Genomic DNA, 20,860 nt, shown 5'->3' with positions numbered 1-20,860 from the left:
AATAAATATTGAGGCTACTGTAAAACTGAAGAAAAGATTTAATTGCAGATTTAGGCAGGCAGAGAAAGAGGTCTTGAAAGTTGAAATCATGATTCACAAGCCTAAAAAAGGAAGAAAGAAACCTAAGTGAAACCTTTCGTCAGCAGCCTCCAGTTCTTGCTCTCCCACCCAAATTAATTCAGTGAGGTTTCTCAAGCCTTTTTAATTGAAATCATTTATTTTTACCTCAAATGCAGGTTACCATAACCAGAAAATAAACAGCAGTTATTTTCAGATTTTTTAATAAAGAGGGCAAATAAAATTACCTGTTATGGTAAATACGCACTCCTGTAACACTGAGTTATTGCCTTAATTGTGAAGGTACCACACTTATTAACAAGAAAAAGAGTAAGTGTACTGGTTCTGCTTTGCTTTGCTCCAATGCAAATGGGCATCTCGGTGAGATTCATGAGAGAATTTCATGGAGAGACTGAAAAGGTCCACCCTGATCAGGAATCGCAGCCATTGTATCCACCGATCCTCACAAAAGAGGGTGGGTTTTAAAGCAGCAATTACATTTGTGTGGGCCTTTAAAAAAAATATGTGATTTGCAGTAGTCACTGTGTGACATTGTTTGATGTCTATGTGGGCTGCAATGCAACAAATTTGTCACTCTGCTAGACTGAGAATGGAACAGGCATTGCAGTCATGCCAATCACAGCCCAGACCCGGTGATTTTCGTTTCCTGAAGCACTGAATTGCGCTGCCAAATGACGAGACGCCTCTCTGCAGATTTTACTTGTACCTGATGAGGAGGTGTGAAAATTCCTGACTGTGTCTGAGGTTGACCAGGTGCAGGGCATAAGGAAATGCCACTCTGGAGTGCACAGAGGATGGCAAGCTGTGCTCTCTAGAAATGGCTCCTGTGCTGATTGATACAAAAGGAACTTGTAAATTCTATTCAGACTAGGGCAGCTAGTGGGAAACCCAGGTTTCCTGGAAATTTTCAAAGACAATGATTCTTTTTAATCTCTTTAAATTACCTTAAGGACATCTGCTTGTAACATGAATGATTAATTAAGTCAATACTTTTCAGAAGTGAACTGTAGATCATTAAAAAGCAAAAACACTCAGCTGCTGTTCAAAGGTCTGTCCTGCAAGAATTTATCTTAATGACAAGGTCATCACTGGCTTTAATAGTGCAAGGTTGTGAACTAATCATTGCTTATTACCTGCTGAGAGCTAGATCTTGATCCTAAGAGGTAGCAGTAGCAGGTCACAGTAGCAACCTCTAAGAAGGAATAAGATGTTTCTTTAGTTGAACAAAGATTTTTAAGTTTAGCCCTTAGATTCAGGACCATGGTGGTATTGCAGAAGACAGACACTTCTGCGAAACTCAAAGGGGGCATCAGAAGCTGTGTTTCAGTGGTTTGACACACAAGAACAAATCCCAAGGAGCAGATTCTATGTCCTGTATGTTTATTTCCAGTCCCCTAAATTGGATAAAACTGAGCAGGGTGTGGGTGAGTGCTCTTTGTAAGAGAAGTGGGATCTTACCCATGTTGTCATGACCCACGTAATGAACACCAGAGTCTGACTCCATGGCATGTATCCAGGTAGGGCTGAGCACATTTTCACTGCTTCAAAAGAAGATAAAATGAACATTTCTGAGGAGTCTTTTTGCAAGTGATGTCCCACAAACAGAGCAGATGCCTCACAACTGCATTTCAACTTGCTTAAAAATAAATTGCAAGTAGCACTCAGCAATCTCCTGTGATTGTCCCAGCATGTAACTGTCCTATCCTGGATACACGACTTAGTGTTGCCTTCTTATCTTGGAGGAGATAAATCTGCATTGTCTCTTTTTATGGTGCATTGGCTGTCTTTTTGGTACACTGGCTGAGACCTTGGGCTCATGTACGTGATCCTACCAGAGCTGATTTCTAACTTACACAAGAAAAATTAAGGACATTTGAACTGGAACTCCTTTTTCTATGTAGATGCTTGGATAGCTTACATCTGAGTCAGGAACATTTTAAACTGTACGTGAACTTCACAAGTTGTGGCCACCTTATTTCTTCCAGTATCAAAAGGAAGGATCTCTAGTCCAAACACAGCTCTATAAACAGCAAATGGTGACATCTGATGGAGTTTAAATATTCCTGAATCCTGTTGCCCACGCTGGGAGCCTGGACCCAGCAGTCAGACATTTGCATCACATAAAAGCAGGGCAGCACCTCACCTGGAGCAGGGGAACTTGGACATCACACAAAGTATCCATTGAGAAATAGCAGATTCAGAGTAGACAGTTTCTCCAACCAAAACACCAGCACCACCACCAAACCCACCTCTTTGGGTGGATAGAATTTATATGAATTGCTCATTGCCTACCGAAATAAAATCAAAGGATATTCAGGATGTCTGCAATATATATCATTAGTCAGTTATAGATACCCTGACACCTTGACCTGTTTCTTACAGTCAGGGCCTTTAATTGCAATGAATAATCAATATTTCCTGAGCTTAGCGAATGGGATGAGATAATTGTGCAGAAAGCGTGTGTTAACTACATTTGAAAGAGTAATATGTTCTACTGCTAATGGTGTGTTCCGAGATCTGCCACTGACCTCGGGCATCGCACTTGAGCCAAAATTTTCGAATTTCCATCTCTTAAGAGAAGCAGAGATTGTCATGTTTGGGCATGTAATTAAGTAGCCTGGTTTCCTCCAAAACTCTTTAAAGTGTGTCAAGTGGGAGCCTGAGCACTGAGGCCTCTTAATCACATTGGAACCATTAACGAAAGAAGCTGCTGCAGTGTCGGTGGTAATCAGAATTGGTGAAAAATAGTGGTGGTTTGTTCAGAGCTCCTTCTTCGAAAGGGAATCATTCGGCTTGCACTTTTCAGCCTCGTAGTCTGAGGTCTGGCCAGCTGATGAGACAACATCTCTAAAAGCACGTTGTGTGTTGTAAATGTTTGGCATTAGGATGCTGAACAGCTGCTTCTATTACAAAGGCACTGGTAAGTGAAGTTCCTATTGCCTTGCTGACTGAACACAGACATTTCTCATTAAAGACCCAAATCCACAACCTGCTGGTCAATCTTAGCCTTCATGACAGTTTCTTATGGGAAGAATATCTGTCTGGTTGGAAGCTGTGGTCTCTCAGTGGGAATTTAGCAAGCTATTTCCATCTGTTGCTGCAGGCTGTGTTTCAGAGTATGGGTTCATTTGTGACTCATGTTTCTTTTCTCTCCTTTCCCTCCCCCTTTCTCTCTCTCATCTTCTTTCCTCTGCAGAGGGGGTAAGAATGAGCCAGAACCAGAGCAACCAATCCCTCGAAAGGTGCAGATTCGTTCTCTCCCTTCCTTGGAGGATATTGATCCAGATGTGTTAGATAGCATGCACTCATTAGGCTGCTTCCGTGACCGAAATAAACTCTTACAGGACTTGTTGTCGGAAGAGTAAGCACTTGCTCAGTCTTCATATCAGTTGGGTGTCCAGGGGCTGGGATGCTTATGAGCCTGGGGAGTGGTAGAGAGCACTTTACCTGATGTCTCTCTCTCTGAGTGACTGGTAAGAACTTCTCACCCTCTGGCTGCTCATTTGCTGGTGAGGTGTTGGGAGCAAGCCCTGAGCCTTTCTTGCTCCGTGGGTCAGAAGCTCATGGCCTGACCAGCAGTGGAGGCATTGTGCTGTTTCTTCCCTAGCTGCCAGGCCAGGTCACTTCATTAAAACATGGGTTGTACAGTCCCCATGGGGAGGTATCATTGCTGATATTTTTGTTGGATATGCCTTTGTTGGCAAATTTTTATTTATTTCAAGCCTGTGCCTAAGGGCTGGTGTATGTCCTGAGGTGTTAAGAGGACATGTAGTAGAAAGAGCAGTTAGAGGCTCAGGAGACCTGTCTGGCTGCCACTCTTGGTTTGGACTTCCTGGGGACACATTACCTCAGCTGTCCTGTGCCTCTGTTCCGTGTGTGTAACATGGGAACCTTATGTCCTTTCCTCACTTGTTAGAGACAGCAAGGGTCTCAAAGGCTTTGTGGGTTGTGTATCTAGCTGTCATGTACATGACCATTTCCAACTTATTTAGAATAACTGTGACTGTTCGTTTGATGAGAAGGTTTTATGTACATGTTGACCTTTTTTTCTTTCCAAATATAAAATTTTTTTTCTTCTTTTTTTTTTTCAGAGAAAACCAAGAAAAAATGATTTATTTTCTTCTGCTTGACCGGAAGGAGAGGTATCCTAGTCATGAAGATGAGGATCTTCCCCCTAGAAATGAAATAGGTACTGCATATATGACCTCAGTCACCATGAACCCATCTGAACTAATTCCTCTTCACCTTTTTTTAAATTTAAATTTTATTTTAATTTAAACCCAAACCCTAGCATCACTGTTACCTTCCCACTGAAACAGTATACACAGCACTGGTGAGAATCCTCAGCCTGGGGCAGGCAGGTCTGTTCTGTGGTTAAACTTGAAGGCTTCATCTTTGGAGACACGTCTGTCTCACAGTGCAGAAACATCTAAGCAGGCCTTGAATGGGATCTTAAAAAATGTGCTGTGAACCCACAGGCTGGCTCTATGCAGGCAGACGAGGTTTAGTAGCGGTATAATCTAGTATCAGAATTTTCTAGTTACAAGTCTCCATGTAGTGTTGCAGAACGGCTGCTCATGGACTTCGGTTCATGAGAAGCTGTGTAGCTGCATCCCTCTGCAGTTATGTATGTGCACATTCTCTTCTCTGTAAGTGAATACATGCACTGTTGAAAGTATGAATCATATAATTTAGCTGTTTATAATACATAAGTCAAACTCCCATGTTTTTAGACTTAGATTTTAAAAGCTTAATGCACAGTAAGATTATACATCTTACTAAGTTCTTGTGATACCACTTTATTCCTATTTTTTCATTGATATTTTAGGATGCTGCTGATTACCACTAATCCAGACAACAGGAAAACTGCTCCCCAGGGAGCTAACTATATAAGAGACTCTTGACATGCAGGGCGACAAAAGTTTAATAAAGTATTAGTCACTTCTAGCAATGATCTGAAACAGAATTTTCCATAGAAGTGAGGTGATTTTCAGGTATTGTACTTCAGCACTTTGAAGATTAGAAGCAAAGTGCCCTTTATTTTTGCTGGAAAGCCTGGAATCTCACAAGCTTTCAGGGCAGTGCTATATTGCACTGCATTTGTTAATGCTTCATAGAATTATTAACCTATCCAAGTTCCAGGCTCCAGGCCCTATAATTTTGCAGGGAAATTTCATCTGTGGGAGAAGAGAGGAAAATTCTTAGTTAACACAGCAATTTTTAAACTCCTGCCTGGATGGAGCTACAGAGAGCAGGTTAGCAGGGGTCCTGATGAAGATGGGTAGGTGTGCCAGCTGCAGGTCCTGTGGTCAAAAGCCCCTTGCTCGTTGCAGTTTGTCATCTAGCACTTTGGTAATCAGCTTTTGACTCAGACAGATTATCCTGCCATGTAAGGACAGCATCATCTTGTTTTAGAAGTGCTTTTGTCATAAGAAAAGAAACAAGGTGACTCTAGAATCTTCAAACCCAGCATGTAAGTGAATATGTAGCTATGCCCTAAGTGCATCATATATCTCTTCCACATGCCAAAATATTTTCATGGTTTGAACTGAAATACTGTGCTCCACTCTTGTATTTTTTGTACAAGGAGTGAAAATGTTTCCTAACAGAGAAACACTGACTGTACCTATGTGCCTTACCAGCGCATTTGAGCATTATTCTTTGAGTGTTTGTATGTTGTATTTCCTCTTCCACAGGGGGTTTCCACGTCCTCTGTTCCCAGCGGTATCTGTGAGAACATGGGGCAAGGTTTAATTAGGAGCAGTCATGTGTCTGATGAATATCTCATCATTAGCCATTAGCAATGGCCTTGCACAAAGAAAAGCAGAGAAAAAGTAACAGTTTAATAATAGCAGCTTGAAGAAACCATGTTTGTGAGAGTTGTGCATTGTCTGAGCTCTTGCCAGATATAAAAAAGCATCTGAGAGTATTTTGGTTTTTTCCTCTTTGTTGGCAGAAAGGATGGATGCAGGTAAAAACATGGCCAGCTACAGCTTGCCCTTTCTTCTGGTGTCCCTTTAATCTGTTTCACCTGTATGCAGTTTCTTCAAAGGGCCAAGGAGGGGCCACTTCCAGCATTTTTCACGTGCAGCTCCATTTTCTTTACTTGAAAACAGGAATGAGAAACTTCTCAGTGAAAGGAATGAATGTCAACTAATGTCTCCTTGGGAAAAAGGATTTTGTGGGGTGAAGTTTCTTAATGAACCAGAGAAAAGAATTTGGGCCAGAACAGAGATACAGGATATAGGTGCCTCATCCAAACTTTATTTCCCACCTTCCATGAGAAGGTGGATTTATAATTGGATCATTACCTATATGATTCTATCTTGTTATGTAAAAATCCTTAGGAACGGCTTGGCTTTTCTGATGTGAAATAAAAGGAAAATACATCCTTAATGCTGTCACTGTCACTGGACTACAACTTGATTTTTTTTCACCATGTCCAGAAAGTCAAAGAAGAGAAGGGCAAATATTAGAGGTTTTCCTACTTTTAGTTCCTGAGCTTCTGCAAAATCTTCTACAGCTTTTGTATGGCTCCACTTTAGTCTTTTTGACAGGATAGGTGTGTATTTAACTATTTCTTTGGTATCTTTAGACTTGACAGTGATGATGCCCCGTCATTTTTTAATCAGACCCTTGTAAAAAGTATGTACAATACTTGCTACTCTCGGCCAGGTATAGTGTAGGATTGTAGCCAATTTTAAATAGGCATCAAATACCTTTATTAGAAGCTCAACCACATTAATGCAAGCTTTGGATGTGTTTTCCATCCAGCTTTTGTGAATTGCTGTTCCTGAATTTATAGATGTGTTTCAGCACCTGCTCTTTTTGTTTATTCTCTGTCTTTGATAGCTTAAAATATAGATTAGAAATCAATATCTTCCAGCATCTTAAGCAGCAAGGACTGATATAAAAGAATCATTTAGCTTGTTAGAGATATCCTTCTCCTCCTCAATTGTTCTGTTGATTCCCTCATGGCCCCTCTGGCTAATGTCCTTCTCTCAGGTTTTCTCTTTCAGATGGCTGTACAAAACACTGTCAGTCAAGTTTTTAGCTAATTCCTCTTCACATTTCTTGTTTGCTATCTTTTAAAGTCCGACTTTAAAAGAAGTGGTCTGTCACTTTTGTAAATGTCACTTGGCTGAATTTCCATTTCTGTTTTGAGCAGGCGTGGATCAAATTGACTTTTAAAATACCTGTTCGTAAAATATTTTTCTTGTCTTTTTCCATCTTTCTTGTTTAGCTTCTATTGTTTCAGCTTAGTCATCACCATTCTTTTGACATTTGATGCTTTTTTCATATTCCTTCTTCCTTTCTTTTAAACTGCACTATTTTACCTTCCTTTTTTGTCTGATATCCTGCTACAAAACTCGTATCCATTTTGTGTTATATGTACACTGAACATCGTTGTTATGTGTGTTACTGTGCTGTAGATACATTTCTGAACCAGCAGTTGTTCTGTAGCATGAATTCTTTCTCATATTTTGACCTTGCTTGAAGAAGCAGGAGTTTGAAATACCTAAACCTTGTGCCAGTTTACTTTTGACCACTTAACACATATGCAGCTGAAGTCACACAGTATAAATGCTTCATTTGGTTTATCTCCCTTTGTGCACTTTTTATCTTTCTTACCTGGATGTCATTGCCTATACCATTTTCTACTGTCTTTTTATTACTGGACAGAGTTTGAAATGGATCGAGATACAACTACACTTTTTTTCTAATTAATTTTTAAGAGGAACATTATTACTGCCAACACAAAGAATACTTGGGTTATACTGTAATGGGGTCAGTTGTTACCACTAATCCATTTGCGTTGAACCATCTTTGCTTATGCTCATTGTTTCAAGGATAAGCTCTGCCTTAAAGAGATCTTGTTCTAAAATACATGATGTTAAAGAGAGAGAATAAATGATTACATGGTGGGTGTGAGGAGGACAGGATAATAAAGACCAGGCAGTAGAGGTAGAATTGTCAAGTGTGGTATTTCTGGTTTTGCACAGGAATCCTGGCAGAAGAAGAAGCCTTAAGGACTGGGCACTGTGAGCTTCTTTCTGACAGCAGGGGTGAAGGATGCCTTCTTTTACAAGTGGTCACTCTCCACTAAAATTAAAAATGTGTCTATAAATAGAGGCAGGGAAATGAAATAGCCCAACCAAAGGAAAGAAAATCCTTCTGTATTTTTTTTCTGCCTTTCTCCTTTATGCTGTTTTGATGCCATGAGAGGTGCTAGCAATGAAACATCTCAGCAGGTCTGTATTTGGTTCCCTGCTTCACCAGGGAGATGTGTATGATTTGGCAAGTCACCTTCTGCAATGCATTTTCGTATCTGAAGACTCTTTTCAGAACAATTAAAGTGCTCCTCAGAATCTCAGTAAATGTCAACATCTTTAGGAATGAATTGCCTTTAAATCTCCCATTCTTATACCTCTGTTTTCACTCTGCAAAGCTAAAGTAGCACTTTAATACCTCATAGAATTGTTACACAATAAAAAGTGTAAAGCACCTCATTTACTATAGTAATAAAAGCTGTATGGTGTGGCTCTCACTGAGGATTCATTTCAGGTGGACAAGCATGTTTAATTTGTAATGCTGAAGGAGGAAAAATATAAATCAGTGGGAAAAACCTGAAATCTAATCTTAAAGATGCAAAAAAAGGGTACGTTTTCAGAGCAGAATGCAATTCTGAGTTTAGAGTGTACTCATGTCCCTATGTCACATTTAATCTGGCTGGCAGGGACATGGAAGGCAAGCTCTAGCAACCTGAGTACATAGACAGGATCCCTAGATGGCTTATGCTCTGCCTAACAGCTTGTGCTATAGCCCATGCTGTCATCTTGTATCATCTTGCTGTTACTGTTATCGGCTTTGTAAGCTAATTTCTGCAAGCTGTGGTATAGTTGTACCTTTATTTTACAGTGCTCATAATATCTTCAGGGCAGTGGCAGGGTTCCTTCTCTCTCTGTAGGTGGATTGCATGTTTTAATGCTTGCAAATTTGGAGGAAGGGAGAGACTGCAAATGTTCACCTCCATCATGAAGAGATATGTCTTTGTAGGGGAGGTGTGAGAGTGAAATTGCTGAGAGAGGATTTAACTAACCTGTGTGAGGTGAGTCATGACTAAATTCAGCTGACAGCATTTTCTTTCCGTACAGATCCCCCCAGGAAGCGTGTGGACTCCCCAATGCTGAACAGGCATGGGAAGCGGCGGCCAGAGAGGAAGTCAATGGAGGTTCTCAGTGTGACGGATGGCGGATCCCCAGTTCCTGCTCGCAGAGCTATTGAAATGGCACAACATGGACAGAGGTGGGTCTCTGCTTCACCCTGCCTTCACGAGCCCTGCCTGCCTGGCTCTGCTCCCCCCTTTTGTGTTACACATACAAAGGAGCTGAGAAGCTTTTCTGTTCATACCAGCACTCATTACAGCTTCCAATCACATCTGCAACATGATCTGGCAGCCAGCAGTGCTTGTGCACACAGGACCAGAAGTCCTGCCAGAGGCTTAAGGGTTCTGTTCGCTTGCAGCTATTCCTCAGGAAGTTACCATGTCCTCTGGGCAAGAGTCATCTCACCTCTTTTTAATTGTTGAGGACATGGGCCTGCAGTCTAAGCTTGTGATACAGGCTAACTGGGCAATGGGGACACTGGAGGGCTTTGGGAGGTCTCAGATACATGCATCCTGTCAACAGGATAAATCACCCTCTGCTTGTTCTTCTCTGTCTCCAGAGCCTACAACAGGAATCTAGGTGACTATCTTGGATTAGGTTCCTAGCTTTTGGGCACCTGAAGTTAAATGAACACCATGCTCCATGTCATCAAAACAACTTGAATCTGAAAAGGCCTGTCCAGGCATCTGTAGATGCCTTCAAAATGTGCTGTCAGAGCCAGCATGCATCTGACCCACATAAATCACCACATGCTTGTAAAGTGATGGAATATGTATAATTTGCCTCTTTTCCATCAAAGAAAGTGTCAGTCTTGTGGAGAAACAGCAGAGGAAAATGGTGTCTCCTCAAGGCAAGTTCTGGGAGAGTAAGTGAACTGTGGAAATTCACTTATGTGAACCATGAAGTTGCTTCCTCAGTCCCTATGACTAGCCTAAAGGAAGCACATACATTTGGTTTCACACTTGCATTAATCATTCAGTATAAAAGAACACTTCCCATATATGAATGATGATGATGATGATGCTGTAAGTTCTGTTTCAGCTTTGGCATGAATTTTTATTTGTTCAGCTCTTAAGATCTGTTATAATAAGCCTGCTGTGCCCAGAAGCTCCCTTTGCTGACTGAGAACTGGGTGAAGAACATGAAATAATTTCATAGATATTCCAGAGGTCCTAGAATTGCTGGAAACTTTTCCTGGCAATTGTTACAGTTCTATCTGCAGTGAAGAAAGAGTGGTGATTTCCAGAATCTGCTAGGACTTACTTCAGACTGGATATGTGGCCTTGAGACTGCCATAAACACTTCTTATCACAGTGTAGGTTGGAAACCTGTCTCGAATATGTGATTTCCTTTGGTGTGAGGTGTGGATGAAGGAAGTGTTCAGGGCAGGATGTGCTCAGTGCTCCTCACAGGCCTCAAAGGAGGAAAGATGAGCACACTTGACTCCTTGTTCTGCCTGCAGTGCTTACTCTGCTGCCTGGGAGATGCACGGGACATGAGGCTCCCAGAGCCAGGTGGAGGCAAATCACTTTCCCCTGCCCCAAAGGCTCCTTTACAGGGAGCGTCCAACTGGATGGAACAAACAGGAGGCATTAAGTTGATCATAGCATTTTCTGAGAGCTGAAACCTTTTCTTCCGGCTCTGAACTTTGACTTTGGATTCAGAAGCCTGAAGAGGCAAAGCTGTGCCTTGCTATCCGAAGTCTTTCTTTTGCTTTTAAATGTTTCACTTGATTCTGCACATGAGGGAACAGTTGAAGTCAAAAGGGCTGGGATGAGTTCAGAGCAGACATACATCCAGGCTGCAGATCAGTAAAGAAGGGCTTTGGCTTAAGGAGGGAGCAAAACCTGCAGGCACAAAAGAGATATGGGGCAATGCATACCACAAGTCAGGAATGGACATAAAAGTGTGGTTAAGGGTGGAGAAAGGGATGTAATAGCACCATGATTGATGATGATGGGCATGGTGTAGTGCTTGTTTTCGAAGGGGTTGAAGGGACAATGTTATTTTACTCCACGTGTGAGCTTCCATAATTCATCCCATCCGCATCCAGAAATGACAACGGCACATTTTGTGTTGCTGGCAGCAGAGTCATTTATAACATGAACTGGCTTCATTAACGAACCCCACTGCATGGGGAGTGTCTGGGGACGATGCATTGCTGATGGGGCACCATCTGTCAGAACAATCAGTAACAAAGTGACAAGTGCCTTCCACCAAGAATGGGGATTTTTAATGGCTAGTTGCATATTATATTCCATGAAATGACCCACTGACAGCGGATTTTACAGCAGTAGGGTTTAGATCCCCAAGGCAAATGCTTTTTTAAGAATTACTTTTTTTTTTTTTTGGTCTCGAGACAACTATTGAGTGCTTTTATCCTACAATACTAGGAAGATGGACCATGGAATCCGGTCTCCTGTTCAGACACAGGTGACTTGTGTAAACATCTGGAGACACGGCGCCATTGCTTCTTTCTTGTCCTGGCAAAGATACACTTCTAACCAGTGGACAAAACACTCCCAAGTGTATTGTGATTTATTCCTACTGTCCTCTTTCCCAGTAGTAAACAGATGTTTGCTTGCATAAAGAGGATTTATGTTACAACCTCTGGTTTACGTGTCTGTATCATGAGCTGTGCTTTTGGTAACCATGTGGGGGCCCTGCAAGTATCTGGTCTTGGCTTGTTTAGGGCATATCTTTCCACTGAAATTTAAAACTTGGCAGCCTCCAGCCCTACAGGCTGAGAAAGTATTAAGTGAAAAACACAGTCCTTCAGTGACTTGGTTTTGAATAATGGGCAAGGGGAACTCAGCACAAAAGCTGCTTGTGGAGCTTACAGGCTCCTTGAAATTCTTGTGCCAACCTCTCCAAGTATTCTCCAACTGATCTTTGTAAATGGCAAAGTTGGTATGCACAAACTCTAGCCCCTCTAAAACTGGTGACTAAGTTTAGTTAATTCTTGGGCTTCCCTGCTAGTTGTCAACTAAACAGGTTCATAATTACATCTTCATTATTTCTGCTGTGCTGGTATCCCCACCTCTCAGACTATCTGGTATTTCATTGAAATGTCAAAAGAAAAGAAGTAGGTTCTGAGCTTAGTTTAACATCAGCTAATTTGTCCCTTGTGCTAAAATCACACAGACTAGGAAGAATTCCATGGGAGCTAGAATCCGGAGGGGATATGCCAGAAATTTTCAGCAGCTTTGCTGTGAGAGTCCAAAAACCATTCTAAAATGGGCTTCATTAACTATTCATTTTCTTCTAGTTTTTGAAGTGGAGAGCTTGCATGAGAGATCAGCTACCATTAGGAAGCAGTGTTCTGTGAAACAGTGAAGCATATTACCAGTGAAATATATTACAGAGAGCTGCCCTTTTAGCAAAGCACAGGGAATTTCACTTCTAAGCTGCAGGGATTCAGACCCAAGATGAAAAAGAAGGGCATTTCTCTATACACTGAGTATAGGGAAGAGAGTTGGGAGTTAAGTGGTAATGGACCCTACAAATTAGAGTACAAAATGGGTTACTGTTCCTCTAAGAGGCTCTATGGTCTGATTTTAACCTTTTCCAAGAGTGTGCTTAGTGTTGAGGTCTTCTGGAAAAGTTGTGAGTAACGAATGCTTTGCAATTAATGCCTTCAGGCGTGTTCTGTTTTCCCTGGACAGTGTGACAAAGTAGATGGTACCTGGGTTTTAAATTGGATAAGGGAGAGCAGAGTTTACAAGTATGCATGGGGGAACTCATTTTAGACCTCAGAAGTCAGGGGAAGATGATGAACCTGAGCACTGTGTAGGCGTGAGCCATGACTGTAAAGTAAAAGAAAGGTTTTTTCAGAGCATTGCTTAAAAAGGGGAGGATGGGTTGGGGGGCTGGGTGTCCAGCTTTGCTACAGGTGACTCTCTTTTATAAAAATGTCCACACTAGTAACTGTGTTTTCTCGCTTTGTTCTGCCATAGTAAAACAATGTTCAGTAAAAGCCTGGATATCTCTGAAGCCAATCCCAAATTCAACAAAGAAGAAAGGTATAAACACTGAAAATATGTTCCTCTCCTCTACCTCACTGCTGAGACCTTAAAGATGCAGTACTTACCTTCTCTGTGTGGGGACAGAGCTGTTCTCTCTTTTCTCTTTAGAGAGAAGCAAAGAGGGTGGGGTGTTTACAGCTCCACACTATGTATGTTTTTGTACAGTACCATTCATTTGAGGCTATCCCCAATGCAGCCTGGGACTGTACCAATGATTTCCCCACTAAATTTTTGTCCTACTGTTATTTCTGGTTCAGTTCTGCCATGAGTAGAAGTTCTGTCCAGGGTAGAAGATGTATTTGGTAAGACTTCTTTGGGAAGGACTGGAATATAAAACACTAGGAAAGCCCAGAATGTTCCACTCCCAGTATTAGAAACAGCAACACAATTGAGTCAGTGACAACAGTGGTAGGAAACTCTGGAAATTCAGTCTGATAGACAAAATATTAAGGACCTCTGGTAAGAGACAAACTCTTTAAGACTACCCAGAGGACACAAGAGGAAAATGTGATTGAAAACAGGATTTTTAGAGGATTATTCTAACCTAGCAGTTCAAGTGACAGATGCTGAGGAACAACAAAAAGGTTAACTCCCAACTGTCAAAACAGAGGCACAATGGAAGACAGTCAGGCCAGCACATTTACGGAGTTTAAGTGGACTTATGTGGGTCCATGAACATAAAAAAAAAGTTTAGACTTTTGGGAAGGCTTTTAGTGTACACGTTGTTTCTAAAAGTTTGGTCTCAGAGGAAGAGAATTTTTCTCTGTGTTGAAAACTGGCATCCCAAAGGATAACTCTTCATCAAAATGTAATCCTTACATATTTTGGACAAACACTTAGCTTACCTGAAGGTTACGGGTGTGGCATATGATTCAAAAAGGGAGAAGCAGTGGCTTCCTTAAAGGAACCAGTGGACTTGACAAACTGTTATTATTTCCATTTCCCCTTTTCATAGAAATCTTTTATATGAAGATAAATGTGGCCTTTAAGTCTCAGGAGATTTTCAGGATGTGTGAAGGACTGTTTGGGCCTTTTGCGGTCTGAGACAGTCTTTTGTGGTCAGTGTTTCAAGTCCTGAACCTGCCACAGTGAGGAACATTGTGCATCTGCAGGAGAGATTGTGCCTCATGTGGTGTGTAAAGCACCCTTTTTAAGATGCCAAAATACCAGCAAGCATTGGATTGGACCTGAACTGTTAGCATCCTTGTAGTTCCACAACCATGAAGGAGTTGTGGTTATACAGCCTTTAGTGGCTGCGCTTTCCTGGACTGTTAGCATAGACATGGAAATTCCTGTTCCTTTCTCTGATACTCCCTATATGTAAGCTCTGCTCTTGAACATGTGGCACTTCTTGCATTAAAAGTTAGCCTGAAGTAACTCCAAAGGTGAGCTTTTCACAGTAATTAGAAATCAGGTCCAGTAAGAGAGATGCAGAAATTTTATCTGTGACAGGAGAGGAGTCTTTCAGTGGATGTTCCAAGCACCATTCCTTGTCCCTCTGTCCTTCTCTGGCAGCTGCTACAGCTGTGTTAGGAGCAGAAGAAATGACACTTCAGTATCTTCCGTGGGAATTTCTTAAATCCACGTAGGCATTTTGTGTTCCCTCTCAAAGGTGGTATTTTTCAGACAATAGGAGGAGAAGGTTAGAGCACTGCATGAAGATCACCCATGGTCCTGCTCATTCAAGGACCAGGCTGAATTTTTGAGGATCACATTCACTGTGATCTTACCTCCCTCCCACTTCTAAGAGCTCGAATGAAAGACCTCAGTGGTGGGGATGTGAGAGAACCTGGACTCTAGATCTGTGCACAACCACACGAAAGGAAGGGATAGGCAGCAAAGAAAACCCCAGAAAAATGGGGTCACATAATCAGGGTGGCCATTAAATTTTTGGCCAATGTTTAATTGTCCAATTTTATGATACCTTTTTTAAAGGAATACTGCATCTTTAAGGGTCCCTTCCCTCTAGATGCACATGGTTGTCTTAGTAGCTGAGGCCACTGTCCCTTTCTCTTTTTCTTTTTCTTTTCCTTTTCTTTTTCTTTTTCTTTCCGACTTTCTTTCACCCCCTCTTTCAGTGCTTCTCTTCTTCTGTATCTGGGTTGCTGCAGCTCCGTAGTTCACTTGCTTCAGTATTACAGGGAATGCACATGTCTGCGCTTCTGGGTCTATTGTGTCCTGGGATTGTTAATTTTTTTTTAAACCTCATTTCCCCTTTTCTTTACCCTGTTGTCAGTTTGCTCTCCATTCTCTTTGTTAACCTCTTCAGTGCCTTCCCTGTTGGGAAAATGACTTGAAAGAAACATTATTGAACCATCTTGCACCCATTCTATTTACATTTTACTATTCTGCATGTGTGAATATGGGTGTATTTTCTGTATAAATATACACACAGGTTCCAGTATATACAATGGGTGTCAATTTGCTCTTCTCAGTTACATCACTGTAGATAGACTGGTACAGGTACAATTGAGGACAGCATTTGTTCCTAAATATATACATGTATTTGTATATATATGAATTAGATCTTACCCAAATTTGCACTCCAGGCTGAAATATAAATGGAGTGTCACTCAAACACATGAAAAAGAACTTACTGTAATGCTTCTTTCCACTTCTCTATCAATGTGTAGCACTACAGCTTTTTCATCCTATCCTGACGACGTTTTCATTTTAACTGTTCTCAAAACTGCCTTGGTGGCCCAGCCCAGCACTTGCAATGTTGATGTAACTGGAGGCATGGCTAGTTGCACTGAGCAGTAAACTGTGAAATCTACTGGGCATATATTAAATTTGGCATTTCTGTCTTGTGGAGAATGGATTTTTCTCGCCCAGCCAGAGGTAGCTCTGGCAGCTTGGGAGCCTCGTGTTGAAAATGGAGGGAATGAGAGAGAGAAAATGACAGAGAGAAAAAAAAGCATTGCATCCAACTTGAAAATAATTTGGCTTAATAACACCAAACTGGTTTTTTATGTCTAATCTAATCTTTGTTAATGTGAAAAAGTGGTGACACTTTCCTGAGTTTGCTTACCTGCACCTTTGAAAACTTAATAACCTGACTATTCTATTTCCATTTTGAATGCTTTGGTTAGTACATAAAAATTAAGAATACTGAAGTTTTCAATTGTCACTAGCCTTCAAAGTCAACGTGCCAGAGATTCAGTCTGCTTTTAGACCTGCTTTTTCAGACTCTGTTCAGCACAGCATTGACTTATTCTCCATTCACATTTGAAAGATTTCCTTTGCAACCTACAAGACCTAGAGACTGAATTTATTTTAAATGAAAGATGAGATCCTGGAGCACAAGATGGCATCCACAGAGATAAGTGCTGGGTTGCTGAGCTGGTACGTTCTAGCTGATCTGAATTCCTGACTATAAGACCATCATGACTAATAAGGTAGTATCAAAGCAGATTCACAGCTTGAGCTACAATCTTGTACCCTGGGCTCCCAAGCTGGCTCAGAAATGCATGCTTTAATAACCAATACGTTTCACAGTTCATTCGTGGCAAAAAAAAAGTACTTCTTACCAGGCCAGCTTGGGGGACAGAGGGACACTGCACTGAACAAACTGGGGACAAAAAGAACTATTTCCTTGATAACAGTGTGATATAACTGTGCCTTATGTAAGAGGCAGAAAAGAAGTGCAGCATGAAGTATGAACCCCATTGCTCTGCTGACTGCTTTAATTGGGATTTGGCTGGGAATTTTTTTTTTTTTCGCAGCCTTAGTATGTGCCTCTCCAGATTCCCTAGTGCCAGAGTTGGATGTGTCTGCAATATGTGAGTGGGACAAAAGTTGTTGTCTGGTAAATGAAACTGTCCCCCTAGTGTTCCTGGTCTCTGGAAAGACTTAGGTACCAGTGGCAATGATTATGACCGTTCAGTTCTCCGAACAGTATTTCACTCTGCTTTTCCTACTCTTCTCTCCACCTGCCTCCACACCCCTCTCTCTTTCTTTCTCTCTCCCTCTCTCTTCATTTTCCCTTTCCGAGGATGGCGAGTGCTGATCCATTGGGGTAAGCTCTAGTTTTGGATTATTCCTGTTGTGGGACCTGTTGTGACTTTGTAGAGAAACTTTTCATTTCCAATTTCCAAATACAATACAGGCTGATACACTTCAGTGACTGAGGCTTTACAGCAGGGAGAGAGAGAGAGAGATGTGGGAAGAAGCATTTTTGGTGCTTTTGTGTGTGTTTGTGTGCTTTTATGTTGGAGTCACACTCCATATAATTTACTTTTGGGTTCTTTTTTTGTTCTCTTATTTGTCCCTCTATTTCAATGGCTGTGGGCACAGAAAACTATCCTCCTACACTGTGCAGATACCAGGACACCTTCTGAGAATGAAACCCATTCTCTGTTTAGCACTTTCGTATCTGTTTGATATTTTCCAGTTAATTTGGATCCTAATTTATCTGGTTTCCTTCTTTTCCTTTTTCTTTTTTTTTTTTTTTTTTTTTTTAATGAAACTGAATCCCATCCGTGTTATTAAAAAAATGCTGGGTATTCCCTCTCTTTTTAGAATGTTTTCTTAAGAGGTGAACAGATGGCCCTAGAGACAGATATATCTTCAAAGCTCTTTATTTTCAATAAAGGCAGTATGGGTACAACTAAGAATGCAATCACGGTTCAAATTAAAGTTCCATTTATAAATACTTAAGAGAAGGAGAATATTATATTAATAAATGATTTGATAAAATCATTGTAATAGATCATTACAGTCTACAGTGAAAACTTCTTGAGAGGGACACACACATATTGAGAAAGCTAATTAGCACCAGTAGCATTTACTTCCCATGTTTGTAGCATGCTTTAATATCTATTAATTCCTTCTAAACCATTCATAAATGGAACTTTAGTATAATTGGCCAATTAAGGAGGGTGGTGCTGTTCAACATCACCCACTGTATAGGCTGAAAGGGAGAAAAGGTGTGTTACCAACACCTGCCCTCCTTCCTCTGCACTCTCTGTAAGGCTTCATCTTGCAAGTGGTTATTACCATGGGCAGACCTTCTGACTCAAACATAAGTACTCCCAGTAAGAGCTGTCACAGTGTTATTTGCACGGTTGGGACTGTAAGACAGTGGCACATCCAAGGTATTCTATATATATTCCCTGAATCAGGGAGTGAGGAAGCACAGTTTGTACCTTTCAGACACCCAAAAGTAAGAGTGATGAAGTTTAACACAGCCTGACTGCTCACCTATTGCATGTTAATTCAGGTTGTTGTCAGGGGTCTCATACCCTGAAGTTTCAGTTTAAATTTTTTTGGCTTTTAGTGAGCAAGGAAAGAGGAGTATCAAATTCCACCCAATTTATGCTTGAAGTAAATAAGAGGTTGGATGGATATTTTCTGGAATGACTTTCAAAACTACTACTACAATTCAAAATTTCTAAGGCATTTCACCCAGGGACACAAGTCACTGCACGCTGCATGCATGCTGCAGGCTCCCCTTCTTGGAAGCATGGCTCCAGCTTGACCAGCTAAGAGGCTGTATTCAGCATCCTGGTAAAACTGTGCTATGAAAGCAAGTTCTGCTGGGACTGCAACAAGTTACCAAACTCGCCTTTGATTGTAAGAAAAAGTTCTAGGAGATGGTTATTCAAAGAAGAAACAAATGCCAAATCTGATCTAAATGTTAAATTCATGCTGTGAAGCCTTTATGTTCTACTGGTGTGTCCTAGCAGGGGCACTGTTTAAAAAAGCACTTGGGAACAGATCTGAGAGAAGGGCGGTGGAGAGACACTCTGTACATGTGCTACATGTGTAGTATGGTTATCAGGCCTGCTGTGCTCCCGTCTCGTGTTTCTCTCCATCTGCACCTCAGCAGTGTCAGGCTTTAGCCCTTCACCTCTCAGGAAATTCTGCATTCTCTGAAACCAGCTGGAAGCTGGTTTCAAGCCCCTCAGTTTCACCAGTAAGGGAACACTGGTGTGACATGAATTGGGCCGGTCATGGCTTCCTCTTGACAGCAGCTGGCTAAAATGAGTAAAAAATTGCTTTAAAATGAAGGACCTATTAACTGTGGTACGTTGAATTATCAACTAGATTGAATAAGGTATAAAATCATCACAGCTACAAAGTACAGCCCACACATGCACATTTCGTTTCAGTCCTTTGCCTCTCTCTTTCATAGCTCAGCTGTCTCCAGATTATTGTCAGTCTGTGGAATGGGAGGAGTAGCCTCCAATGATCTCAGTGTCCACCTTATGTTTAGAGTGCTCTCTGCATCTTCCCCCTCCTAAACCTTGGGTCTACCTCCCTTATGTTTTGGGGTTTTTTAATTCCTCCCTCCTGGCTTGTCGAAATGATTGTCACTTTGTAAGGGACTAAACAGTCTCTTCTTGGATCTCTAAATCTGGCAGTTGTGTTTGAGGGAATGCTCTTTATCTGAGCAACTGCACTGACTTTGCTGCTTGTATTTTCAACAACCTTTTGATGATTTCCATTTAGTGCACAAGCATACAAAACAATGTGCAAAACACAGAGCAAAATGAGTCACACACCGTGTTAACAGTTTCCTAGATTGTTGCATTTAGTATTAAGTTATTGGAATAATTATAGATTTAATACTTCCAGTAACATTTAATGCCTGTAAAGACTCTTAGGAGGTTACTCACTAATAGATACTTCCCACTAAATAAATTTAGTTCATAGCCATGGAGATGATGTCGTATTTTTCTCCTCTTTCCACACATAAGAGTCTGCCATGCTAATGTGCTGCCTGTAGGGCCTCAAACTTTCATTTTCTGGTGAGAGGGCTAAAAATTTAAATTCCTGTTCTTTCATTACAGCATTTCAGTATAATGCAATGTTTTCATTCCTTTCTTTTGGCCCTGTCCCAGTTCTGTCCACCTGACTCTGAGATACAGGAGCAGTGCATGTGGTTGGTTTTTTTACAAACTGAGTTATAGCATTGCTCAGCCGAGATGATCTTGATGAGAGGGACAAACCTGTCATTTTTGCTTGTTAGCATTTTTGTACTGGAGTACAGAATCTCATGGTAGATCAAGGTACTGAGATTTTATAGCCAGCTTGAGAATCATATCCCATCTGTAAAGGTAAATTATGGGAGTTTTGTTAAATTGAAGAAGATGCAAGGAAAATCTCCTCAGTCTTGGTGTCATATCCCATACCACCACTTTCCAGTAAAGGAGGAAGAGTTTTGAAAATATACAGCTCTCTTTTCACCCTGACGCTTAAATTGAACACAGGCTTCTTTAAACTCTTTCCACTGCTCCTATATACAATTTCCAGTGTGGACAAACTGAAGCTTGCTATAGGGCCTACTTTACTTCTTACGTGTTTTGCATGTGAATCAGCAGCAGAAATAAATCTTGTTCAATAGCAATCATGTGGATACTGAATGCATTTCCAGGAGGATTTCATACTAACTCTCTCTTATGTCCCCTGCCTCAGGCTCCTAGGCTGGATGAAAGCACAGTACACAACAACTATTTTTCAAATATTGCTTCCAATAAAGAACTGGGAGTTGGGAGGTGGGGACTGCCATATTCTGCCCTGCATGTGTGTGATCATTTTTGTAAAAAAATAAGAGACAGTGGGGTTGGGAAGGGAGATTCAGGACTA

The 20,860-nt window shown here is 41.2% G+C and overlaps 1 protein-coding gene across 2 annotated transcripts in view; it reads left to right on the top strand.

Annotated features, from left to right (window-relative positions):
- The window catches only part of BRSK2 (BR serine/threonine kinase 2), a gene marked incomplete at both ends in the record, with an annotated part of 307,761 nt that overhangs the window by 250,959 nt on the left and 35,942 nt on the right, over nt 1-20,860 (top strand). For both annotated transcript variants that reach the window (XM_082283910.1, XM_082283909.1), the window contains 3 exons: nt 3,275-3,439; nt 4,170-4,267; nt 9,234-9,384. In XM_082283910.1, coding sequence (XP_082140036.1) covers nt 3,275-3,439; nt 4,170-4,267; nt 9,234-9,384 — 414 coding nt within the window. The remainder of the gene's footprint in view (nt 1-3,274; nt 3,440-4,169; nt 4,268-9,233; nt 9,385-20,860) is intronic.

Source organism: Coloeus monedula (assembly GCF_965178545.1).
Source record: "Coloeus monedula genome assembly, chromosome: 6".
In the NCBI taxonomy this organism is placed as follows: Eukaryota; Metazoa; Chordata; class Aves; order Passeriformes; family Corvidae; genus Coloeus; species Coloeus monedula.
Note: the sequence above shows the minus strand (reverse complement) of the source record. Positions and strands in the feature narration are given on the sequence as shown.